We start from the raw sequence: 12,097 nt of genomic DNA, 5'->3' as shown, positions 1-12,097 counted from the left end.
CTCTTTCCGATCAAAAACCCTAAAACATTAGTTTGAAATTCAGAAAAAAGTATAACGCCGCCGTTAAGTCATTTTTAACGAGGGACCATTGGAAGCCAACTTTTAGAATTTGAGACCATCAATGGCTATAAAATAAATAGGGATTATTATCAGCAAATACCATTCAACAGGGATTACTAAAATCCAATAAACCTACTACTACTACTACTACTACTACTAATAATAATAATAATAATAATAATAATAATAACTTTTTAATCATTAGTTACATGGTGGTTGGTTTGGTCATCTAGATTTTTTATAAATACGAAGCAACCTACCTTAACTATATATACAACACAGGAATCTTAAAAGGTCATATTGAAACATTAACATGAGAAAGCAACTTGTGTTTGTGGTTCTTGGTCTAGCCTTTGGGTTTGCGATAACATCGGACCCTAACACATACATAGTTGGGGACAACTCTGGTTGGGACATTAGCACGAATCTTGATACGTGGGAGCAAGGAAAGAAGTTCATCGTCGGTGATGTTTTGGGTAACTATTTCTTTCTACATTCATAATGTCTAATTGTTATAATGCTATTAATAAATATTTCTTCCTTTTGTATTCAGTATTCCAGTACGCATCTACAGACAGTCTTTGCGAGGTAGGCCAAGAGAGTTTTCGAACATGCAACACGACAAATGTTATAAAATGTTATAGTAACGGTAACACATCAATTCCTCTTACGAGTCCGGGAGAAAGGTATTTCCTTTGTGGTAATAAGTTGTACTGCTATTCTGGAATGAAACTTGATGTAACAGTGGAGAGAAACCAATCAGCTCTAGCTCCATCGGAGGCACCACTTAGTGGTGTACCCGATGTAGAGAGCGGTGGCTCCAAGAACAACAACCCTTCAACTATTGTACCTAGTGGTGTTGTGTCGGCTCATGTTGGATCAAATCTAGTTTTGATGGGACTTTTAGGGTTTTGGGGTGTTTTGATCTCTATCGTCTAATTTTATAATTAATTAATACACATTGTAATATGTTTTATTCGTTTGACATGGTTATTGAATTATTGTGAGAAATTTTTTGTTCCAAGGGTGTGTACAGTTTAGCTTCGTTATTAGCATCAACCAAATCTGTCAATTGGTTTTGGTGTGGTTAAGTTAATTTCGATTAATAACCAAAATCAAACTGGGGCAAAACTTTTACTTAGAAATACATTAAATGAAGGTGTAAATACATGAAATTGTGGTATAAAACATAAAATACATGTAGTTGAGGTATAAAGGCTAGTAACATATGAAAATATGAATGGTTCAGCTAGGTTAATCGAGTTTACAAAAAATAACCAATAACCAATTTTTGGTTATTCGGTTTTCAGTAAATTTCGTTTCACTTAGTCGATTTTTGGTTTGGTTAAGTCATAACTCACTCCTAAATTTTAATTGATTTGTGTCTTGTTGTGGTATGCTTAGAGGTGGGCAAAAAACCCAGTTCCGACCCGACTCAAAACTACGAACCAGGCTTCAGTTCCTCAAAAAAACATACCCACACTTAACCCGCCGAAACTGGTTCCACCTTAACCCGATCATGCCCGGAAACAGTTCCTTCTTGACCCGATTCATAAACTTCATTGATCATACCCGGAACACGTTCTTACCCAGTTCTGGCTTCTGAAAATACCCGATTTGTACACCTCTGTCCTCTAGGAAAACCGGATGGTATTGATTGTAGAGGTACACAAAATGTCTGGTTCCGAACCCAACCTAGAACCAGTTCGTACCCGCACCTGTCCTGATATAGAATTTCTTCCCAGACCCGCTGGAACCGAAAATACCGGGTCAAAATTCAACCCGACCCTGCCCCAAAAAACTCGGTTTTGGCTTTTGTTAACCATACCGGAACCGGTTTCTAGTCAGATGATCCAGCATGAATGGGCCGATACTAAGAACCCATGGGCCTTGGGCTTTCAACTATATTACTCCATACACAATTAACCCAGTGGTTTAATTATTCACTTCACTTTGTATCTCACGGTTCCAGAAGTTACGATGGCGGAAGAAGAGAACGGAGCAGCTGCGGCGGCGGCCGGCGAGTTTTACCTGCGGTATTACGTCGGACACAAGGGCAAGTTCGGCCACGAGTTTCTGGAGTTCGAATTCCGGCCAGACGGTAAACTCCGTTACGCCAATAACTCCAATTACAAGAACGATACCATGATCCGTAAAGAGCTCTTTCTCACTCCTTCGGTTCTCAAGGAGTGCCGCCGCATTGTCTCCGATTCTGAGGTTATTATTATTATTATTGTTTTAATTTTAATTGTTAGGGTTTTATATTGTTTTGTGGTTTAGATTTACAGGAATTAGGTATTTTATGGATGTGCTGCTATATGTAGTTTAGGTTATTGTGATTTGATGAATACTTATATGTAGTTGAGGTGAATTGATTTTCTAGAAACCCTAGGTTAGGTTTAATTTTGGTATTTTTGTTTAGTTTGTAATAGGGCTGGAAATTTGTGTCTTAACGGGTTTAACAGCTTAGAAACGACGCAATTAACACAAATATCAAATATGAATAGGACTTGTCTAACTACTTTATATGTCATAACTATAAGAAAGTTTTAAGTTTCATGTACCAACCTACTAGTTTCAACTATTTATGAAAATAAAACAATCACATGCCGCACTTTTTTTTATCAATAGGTCTTATTGTATCTTAAACTGGTACCTAATTGCCAGCCCTAGTTTGTAATTGTTAGGGTTTCTAAAGCTCTTTTTGAAGTTTACTGTTTTAGATTTACAGAAATGAGGTATTTTATGGATGTATCTGTTTCTGTAGTTTAGGTTGTTCTGTTTTTGATGCAGAGTTTATGTAATTGAGATGAAATGATTCTGTATAAACTTTTGATTAGGTTTGGTTTTGGATTTTTGTTTAGTTTGCAATTGTTAGGGATTCAACAGCTTTTGCACTTCAGTGTTTCAGATATACAGGAATTAGGTATTTTATGGATGTACCCTTATATGCAATTTAGGTTATCATGTTTAGATGAAGACTTTATGCAGTTCAGATGATTTGATTCTTCAAAAACTTTGGATTATGTTTAGATGAAGAGTTTATGTAGTTCAGTTTTTCAGATTTACAGGAATTAGGTATGTTATGGATGTATTACGCTATGTAGTTTATGCTATTATGAAATATGATTTGGTGAGTAGTTATATGTAGTTGAGATGAATTGATTCTCAAGAAACTCTAGGTTAAGTCTAATTTTGGTATTTTTGTTTAGTTTGCAATTGCTAGGTTTTCAACAGCTTTTGCAATCAGTGTTTCAGATTTACAGAAATTAGGTAATAGGTATGTTGCGGATGTTTCAGTTTCTGTAATTTAGGTTATTATGTTTCTGATGCCGAGCTTTTGTAGTTGAGATGAAATAGTTCTTTAGAAACTTATGATTAGGTTTCATTTTTTGTATTTTTTGCCAAGTTTGTAATTGTTTGGGTTTTAAAAGCTTTTTTTGAAGTTTAGTGTTTTAGATTTACGTGAATAAGGTATTTTGTGGATGTATCAGTTTCTGTAGTTTAGGTTATCATGTTTTGCTGAAGAGTTTATGTAGTTGCGATGAGTTCATTCTTTACAACAATTGACTAGGTTTGGTTTTCGTATGATTGTTTAGTTAGCAATTGTCAGGGTTGCAAAAGCTTAGGTTTTGTATGGATGCATTCCTATATGTAGTTTAGGTTATGCTGTCTTGATGAACAGTTTATGTAGTTGAGATGAATTGATTAGGGTTTTTTTTAATGTTTGTTTAGTTGCTATTGTTAGGGTTTCAACAGCTTTTGTAGTTCAGTGTTTCAGGTTTATAGAAATTAGGTATTTTTTGGATGCACTAGGTTCACTATGTTTTGAAGAATAGCTAATGTAGTTTAAATGAACTGATTCTCCAAAAAAACCTTTGATTACGTCTGTTTTTTGTACTTTTTGACTAGTTTGCAATTGTTAGGTTTCAACAAGTTTTGCAGTTCAGTGTTTTAGATTTCCTGGAATTAGGTATTTATGGATGTATCAGTTTCTGCAATTTAGGTTAATATGTTTCGATGCAGAGTTTATGTAGTTGAGATGAACTAATTCTCAAAAAAAACCTTTGATTACGTTTGGTTTTTGTATTTTTGCTTAGTTTGCAATTGTTAGGGTTTCAACGGCTTTTGAAGTTCAGTGTTTTAGATTTACAGGAATTAGGTATTTATGGATGTGTCAGTCTCCGTAATTTAGGTCATCATGTTTTGATTAATAGTTTATGTGATTTAGATGAATTGATTTTCCAAAACAGTTGATTAGGTTTGTTTTTTGTATATTTTTAGTTTGCAATTGTAAGGGTTTCAAGTTTCAACAGCCTTTGCATTGTTTCAGATTTACGGAAACCATTATCTCTAGAGTTTAGGTGTTTACCTTATAACTCTGTTCATTATCTGAATCTTATTCTGATCTGAATATTATTCTGCTAAAATATATTTGTAAGTTGCATGTTTAGAGCGTAATAAGTAATAAATTGTGTGTTATGTGTTTGTGTTGTAGATTATGAAGGAAGATGACAACAACTGGCCAGAACCAGACCGTGTGGGAAGGCAAGAACTTGAGATTGTGATGGGAAATGAACACATTTCTTTTACCACTTCAAAGATCGGGTCACTCATGGATGTGCAGACCAGTAAAGACCCTGAAGGCCTACGGATCTTCTATTACCTTGTTCAGGTTTGTAGCCGATTCCTGTAGTTCATGTCCCTCACAGTAATTATGTTAACTACATCTTTATTATTCCTGCGATAGCTTAGTCTTTTTGATCGGTGGTTGCATAATGTAAGAATATGTATACATTAAACATGTGGAAAAGAAAAGAGTAAATGTTATACAACATATATAATTCTAACATATGAAGTTTACTGGCAAAGTGGGATTCTAGTATATTATATTAACGATAGCTGGAATTTGCAGGACTTGAAGTGTTTCGTGTTCTCACTGATATCACTTCACTTCAAGATCAAGCCAATTTAAGGAGCGCACACCTTTTTACTGTACTTGTTGGATTAACCCAAGTTGATGTTTTATGTGGTTTAAGTTTGTATTGGATATGATGCAGCTAACATTGGTGTTAAAAGCATGTTAGATCCGCTTTGATCGAGTGTTTTTTCGTCTTTTATCAGTTGGTCGTTGATATTTTATTTGAATTTAAATTAAATGTGTGACAAGTACAAGTGATTTTATATGAATTGCCACCATTGTTTCTATGCATCATTATATAATTGAAGTACAATGATGACATTATTTTGTTCATGCTATTTTGTATTTTGGAATTGAGAGGTGCATGTATAAAGTTGTTGTGAAAGATAATCTAATTGTTTGATAATGCTATGGACATAACATATCTGATTCGGCTATGTTTCGATACCATCTATTTACGTAAACCAATAGACAATAAATTGTTCGTCTATAGATGTATCAATGCTTTCAAGTTTCAACCATCCATTTAAACCAGCAATCAAATGCTACATTGGTGTAACATGCTCCTTTGCAAACATGGTCTCCCTCCTCTTCACTCACTCCTTTAAAAAAAACTCTTAAGGAAGCGACTTCACCACACGAAACTACTCAAATGATCGAACCTGCTCTATAACCACTTGTTACATAATCGTCCTACAAATGCTCGATGGTGTCCTTGAGTCCGTAAGGACCAACCATTCCATCACGCTTATGATTGACGTTCTCTGGTTTCATTATGTATTGGGCTCATTGGGAAGTGACTTCACTATCGATTAATAGGGAGTCGAGAAGTGTAAGCGGATATGTCAGAAAGATCTTTCTAATAAGAACACGTTTAAGCACTTCACCGACTATTTGGCACATCATTTTAAGCGTTTCCCAACAATAAACCAAATGACTCTTTATCATGCTTCAAGGGTTCGAATTACATTAGTGGTATAGTTTTTAAAATTAGTTATGATATTAATAAATTGATTAGATGAGTTTTTCTCTCTCGCATTCTTGCAAACATATACCAATTCTTGATCCCGAGCCGGACCAAATTTCACCGCCTTGAAATACATACTTGTATGGTTTTCAAAGCCGAATTTCACTTTCGAAATGAATGAATCACATTTCTTGCATCAAGTTCTTTTTTTACCCCTAAACATTTCATACAAATCGAGATGCTGGCAAATCACAACAACACAACCACCGTTAAGTTGGTTGACGAAGATCCAACACCAACAGAAGATTGTGATTGACCTTATACATAATATCATACATGTTCAAGCGTATATGTAAAATGTTACTTTAGATTTAATTAATAGAGTCATTATATTTCAAAACTAAGGTTTATGTTAAATAGCATTAAAAAGAACAAGACAAGTTAATTATAAAACTTTAAAATTACCTTAACACTTACACAATACAGTCTTAACTTAATATCAATTTATGATGATAAAACAAAGACTTAATACATATCTAACAAATATATAAAATCCCAAACACCCCTATAGTCTCAAGTGTAACAATTAGTAACATTAGGAAAATATTGTGTTCTATATATACTTGTATAATTTATGAAGAAAAAACTCTAGAAAAACAAACTTAAATATATAACATAACATAGGATGATGATCCTGCCTATATATATATTGACCATCATCAAATCACACATATAAGCATAATCACAAACACACTTACACACCATACTACATAGCATGACACACATAGGTTATTGCAAAGACACTCATACCTTGTTATGGAACCATCAATTTATTACAACTATAAAACCATACATAGATTTCTTTATAACAACTCCAACCACTTTACACATGGATTTCGGGTCCGTTCCCATCATGACTGCCACCGCCACTACCACCAAATCCGTGCCCGCCGCCATGAGCGCCACCACCACCAGACCCATACCCAAAACCAGACCCACTCCCACTCCCACCCCTAGTCCCAGAACCATAGCCAAACCCATAACCCTTACCAAAACCATATGGGGACCGGCCCGAGCCCAACCCATAACCCCACCCACTCCCAGGGCTCGAGCCGTATCCCCAGCTATAGTCCCAGTTCGGACCATGCGCTGCGCCAGTAGCCCCGGTTTGACTTGATGTAGACATTTGGTTCACAAGGGTCTTTCTATCACCTTTAGCAGTAGAAATAGAGAGAAATAATAATAATACAACAAGCACAACAATTTGGTAGGTTTTCAAATGCATTATGTTGGGATCTTGTTTGATTTGATCAAAGTACTTTCGTAGTCATTTTTAGTGGTTATTATGTTATATATATAGTAATGATGTTGGTCATGACTATGATGAATGAAGGGTGTTTATGTCATTTCACATGTGAAATCCATAAGTACCCGTGAATGGTGGTAATATCCCTAGTGTACACATGTTGAAATCTTGAAGGTTGATATGAGATATGGGTGGTCATTTGCCACTTTTGTGGTAATAAAGTAACTTCATTCGTTTGAAATGTTATTATTTTTGGTTTTCTCACGTTCGAAGCTGTGGAGCTACTTACCTGTGTTCAGCGGGTCATGCATAGTAATGTTATGACTCTAAGATCAGCAAATATAGTTTTTAAAATATTGGGTGTTGCGATTCAAAAAGAGGCAGCGACGCAGCTTGTTGCCCGCTTGCCTTCTGTTTTGATGTAATCTATTTGAATTTGAATAAAACAACTAAATCTTTTAGATGACTAGTTTTGTTAAAATGGTTGAAAAATGAGATTACATTACACGTATTGAATTCAAACCAATCGATTATTGTTAAGTTAATGGATGTAGAGATTTGATATTTTGGTTATTAAATTGACATCCATTATGAGGGTTGAGGCCATGCGCATATGGTCGGCTTATTGATGTTTAATTCCACTAGTAAGGTAAGTTACATATGCATTTTCTAATGTATATAAAGGTTTGACACATGTTTCAAAGATATATGTGATTCATGTATACATGCCTTGTAGCTTGTCTTTAGATTATTATTTAAATTAGATGAGAGCACGACCGATCCAGCGGGATGCACACACAAATCCAGCATCTAGCACATACCTCAAGTGTCAACACGTGCGAAACCTTGAAACGGTACATGCATAACCCAACGATGGTATGCACACAACGTGACAACGGGCGTGTACGGTATCGGTAAGTGCGTCACACAACGCTTTTGCACATGTAATATGGTGTTGGTGTGCATGTAACGTGTCATCATACGTGTAACAGATGCCGGTACACTGTTTTAACCTGAAACCTGTTCTGACCTGATTCGATCCGAACCCGTATTAACTTAAACCGAACAAAATTAACCATTTTTTGTATCAACCCGTTCCAAACCTAATATGGTCTGTCTCATGACCCAAGCTCGCCTGACCTACCCCGTTGCCCGTAGTTGACACGTAAATTTTTAAAATTTTATAAAGTATAGTAATAACATACTCATTTTAATCATTTTAATGAGGATAAGATGCTCGTTTTTTATGGTGTAATTATTTTGGAAAACTATAAACGTGTGAAAAACATTATGGTCGTTAAAAAGTCGTGGGGATAGTTGGTTTAGAATAAGTGTAACACCCCAACTCGGAACGGGCTGGCGTGTTACTATTATAGATATCAAATCAATGTCACAATCCAAAATACATCAAAAATCAATGCAACCTATGTCATATTATTAAACAAAAATGAATTAACTTTTAAAAAGCTTGAACTTCATTATTCTCTCTCATCACTGATCTCCCCGATTTCCCGAACTACCTGTTAGCAAATAAGACAGACACAAACAAGAAAATACGGCTGAGCCAAAAATTGCCCAGTAACGGAGAGAACAATAGTACAGGTAAAGGCATACATAAGACAAAACACATACTGAAATAAAACTGAAACTATTGCGGATATAAAACCACGTTTTAGACCGAACTAGAATTAGATGCGAAACATAATCCGATACACGATCGGGACGTAATCTGAATATACTCAAATTTAACCAAATGCGTATACACATATCAAAACGGACCAGAATACAGCGAAACAAAATATAATTACTAAAATACACGACGATGACGTTAAAATAAATAGGTCGTGTAATACGGAAGCACCCAGAGCCTAAACAGAGGGGCACACAGCTAGCTAGTCCATACACCAAGGAGACGGTGTGGGTGGCGTGCACACATTGTTCCATCTCAACAGAAGTCAGGAGTCGGAGCTAAGATCGATCTATACGCCTCTAAGTGGCCAAGGTACTACATGAGTACTTTCAGAGACGCCGTGAACTTTGATTACGCACTGTCACGATAAGTGCCATGTCGTTGACGCCCCAACGACAAGTCAGAAATGCTCGGGTAACAGAGTACTGAACTAAAGTCGTATAACTAAAAGATATTTAAACAGGAACATGCAATAATGAATTCAAAATATATATAACCTATTGCATGCTATAAAATTAATATAACCATATCATACGAATAAACCGAACTAGATAACAAAAATCCGCACTACGAAGTGACGGGCATCGAATATAAAATGGACTAGAACCAATACTATGAGTGAAGAAAAACAGAATCCGTACCTTAGTAGTCAATAAGTAAGCACGCAAAGTCGAGCCACGTTAAGTTGTACTAACACCTACATTTTTATAGTTTGAATTAAATTTACAAAACTTAATTTAATTTTGCTGGTATCTTTTGCTCCGGCGACATATGCGTTTAAAATCTTTACTTTGTCATGATGGTCGAAAGTTTCAAAATTTATTTCATCTTTACATTAAGTACCACTAATAAAGTACGTTGAGTTTATTTTATCAACTAATGTAAATATGATTTTATAATTTGATATCATATGGTTGGAAACCCAAAATACACAAGTGACACAACTCCATGTCTCCATCCACACACACAACCCAACACTTTTAAACACAATTCAATCACACACCATGCACACACAGTATACATGCACTCATGCAAACACACACGTCAGTCATCAGCATTCTCAATTCTAAAGCAAATGTCATACAACGCTTTGTTATCAAGAACCATACACTCACGCCATACACACACAATAAACAAATATGACATACACATGCTTCACACACCGCACCCATCTACAACACACATATTCTTCGCGGAACCAAAACTAAACGAACCGCGGTCGCCGGAACAAATCGAAACGATACCAAAATTTATATCTTTAAATTCAAATGAGACTAAGGTTTTGATTCGGTACCTCAATATATAGCCGAACACAAACTGAACGTATCAAAGAGCGAGAGCGGTGGAAGTACACGAGCGTGTGATGGTTATGAATCCGGTTATAACATAATGTTAGTTGCGCGGCGTCGGCGACGACTCTCTTCGTCACTTAATTACAACAGAAGGTGATGGTGGAGAATGCGGTAGAGATAAACAGAGGTTTGGGATGGGTGGCCAGAAAACACATAACCGAGATGAAGCTTTGGCGGCAACGCAACGGAACCGGAGAAGGATGGCGAGCAGTGACGTCGCATGGAAGCCCTAGAATGGTTATGTTTTAAGAGTTGAGGATTTGAGAGAATTTAAATTGACAAAAGGAAACTTGATCAACAAGAGATTCATTCCAAAGAATTTGTAGGTTGTTAGTTGTAGCTTACGTAAATAAGTTGGAAGGGATAAGGGTCATTCAAAATATATACATCTAGCAAAAATAGGATTAAGCTTGGTTCCAAGGATTTGGATAATTATTCATACATATATTTTTTTATTCATAAATCAAATATCACATTACGTTCAAATACTAGCTATTGACAATATGCACAAATTAAAATTTATTATTACTACTATTATATGAAAAATATATGTTCAGATTAACAAATTTTCAGTTACTCATCATTTATTAAGTTTTTTTTTTCTATTTGATCACTCCAAAATTCCGTATATTACAATTCTACCACCCTTAAAAAAATTTCGTCCTCGAAATTGCTAAGTGCAGGCAAAGCAGGAAAATTTATTATTATTATTATTATTATTATTATTATTATTATTATTATTTTGCTACGTGAGATTACCTTAAACTTCTCAAATAAGATATGTGAAACTTTAAACATGAAAAATACAAGTGTCTTGATATAAGAGATAGAAAGGAAAACTAATTTTTAGTGTTTCGGAAAATGACGTCTAACTCTAGACTATTAACTAATAGGCATATAACTATGCGATAAAACGTAACTTAAAAATATTACTTTATTATAGCCATAGTGATGTTGAATGAAACTAGTAACGCATTTGGTAAACTAAAACATGTAACTGATAAAACTTGGTCTTTTTACCTGAAAACATAAAATTTTATCTGAATACATAATCATATAATCGATGACTAGTAAATAAAAACGAAAATAACTGAAGACACCTGACAGAAACGTTTAGTTAATATTAGAAGCGAAAAATAAATAATTGATACATGTGACTTATAAATAACCAATCAGACACTTCAAAAATCCAAGACTTGAATGTATATATAAATTCAAATAACACATTTTAAATGTTACTATACATTTCTTAACTCGTGTATTATTATTTAAACAAATAACAAAAGACACATAACAATAGTATGGAATAGTGAAAACTTATGATGTCATATCTGAATATTAAAGAAACCTTAATATGCATAGTGGATTTTTTTTTAGTAGCACACATACGTACCTGTAAATTCACGATTACGTTCGCGACCATAATCGTCAATTTACCTTACGACTGTGTCCTAACTGTCCTTCCATTATGCACCTTAAAGACACGACTTAGCTTATAACAAAAAAAAAATGACGTGACGACAGGCTAATTAAGAAATGATGTTTATTCAAATGTATAATTATTTCGGAAAACGTCGAGAGGCGTGCATGGTAGCAAAGTCTGAATCGAGCATAGAGGGCTATGTCAAAGTCGTGATCCTTTTAGTTGTGTCAAACGTTGTCTTCAAAAGTCATTTCCATATTTGTATAGTGTAAGCATGAACAATTTATTCAACTAAATGAAATCCGGAAAGTCAGAGATTGACGTAGGTGCCTAGAAAGGACTCTAAAAATAGACCGAAAATCACAAAATGATCGGCAC

At 35.0% G+C, this 12,097-nt stretch overlaps 2 protein-coding genes across 2 annotated transcripts; both read left to right on the top strand.

Moving 5' to 3' along the window:
* The first annotated feature begins 367 nt into the window (after window positions 1-367).
* On the top strand, window positions 368-1,044 carry LOC143558851 (mavicyanin-like). Its single transcript, XM_077047608.1, has 2 exons — window positions 368-536; window positions 614-1,044. Exons 1-2 carry the CDS (start codon window positions 374-376, stop codon window positions 997-999), a joined length of 549 nt encoding a protein of 182 aa, XP_076903723.1. The 5' UTR covers window positions 368-373; the 3' UTR covers window positions 1,000-1,044.
* Window positions 1,045-2,007: 963 nt separating this feature from the next.
* LOC143558850 (protein mago nashi homolog) lies at window positions 2,008-5,276 on the top strand. The gene is made up of 3 exons (XM_077047607.1): window positions 2,008-2,277; window positions 4,559-4,735; window positions 4,976-5,276. The coding sequence occupies exons 1-3, from the start codon at window positions 2,041-2,043 to the stop codon at window positions 5,033-5,035; spliced, it is 474 nt and encodes a 157-aa protein (XP_076903722.1). The 5' UTR covers window positions 2,008-2,040; the 3' UTR covers window positions 5,036-5,276.
* Window positions 5,277-12,097: the final 6,821 nt, after the last annotated feature.

This window comes from Bidens hawaiensis, unplaced genomic scaffold, assembly GCF_021521415.1.
Source record: "Bidens hawaiensis isolate Kalapana, Puna unplaced genomic scaffold, B.hawaiensis_p1.1 tig00019661_1, whole genome shotgun sequence".
NCBI classification, from domain to species: Eukaryota; Viridiplantae; Streptophyta; class Magnoliopsida; order Asterales; family Asteraceae; genus Bidens; species Bidens hawaiensis.
The sequence above is the reverse complement of the archived record's forward strand: the minus strand, read 5'-3'. Positions and strand labels throughout refer to the sequence as shown.

Bases quoted from the DNA above. Each gene is read 5' to 3' on its own strand.
- LOC143558851 (XM_077047608.1), top strand. From the start codon at position 374: ATGAGAAAGCAACTTGTGTTTGTGGTTCTTGGTCTAGCCTTTGGGTTT. The intron at 537-613 runs GTAACTATTTCT...TTTTGTATTCAG, and splicing joins CATCGTCGGTGATGTTTTGG to TATTCCAGTACGCATCTACA.
- LOC143558850 (XM_077047607.1), top strand. From the start codon at position 2,041: ATGGCGGAAGAAGAGAACGGAGCAGCTGCGGCGGCGGCCGGCGAGTTT. The intron at 2,278-4,558 runs GTTATTATTATT...TTTGTGTTGTAG, and splicing joins GCATTGTCTCCGATTCTGAG to ATTATGAAGGAAGATGACAA. The intron at 4,736-4,975 runs GTTTGTAGCCGA...TGGAATTTGCAG, and splicing joins TCTTCTATTACCTTGTTCAG to GACTTGAAGTGTTTCGTGTT.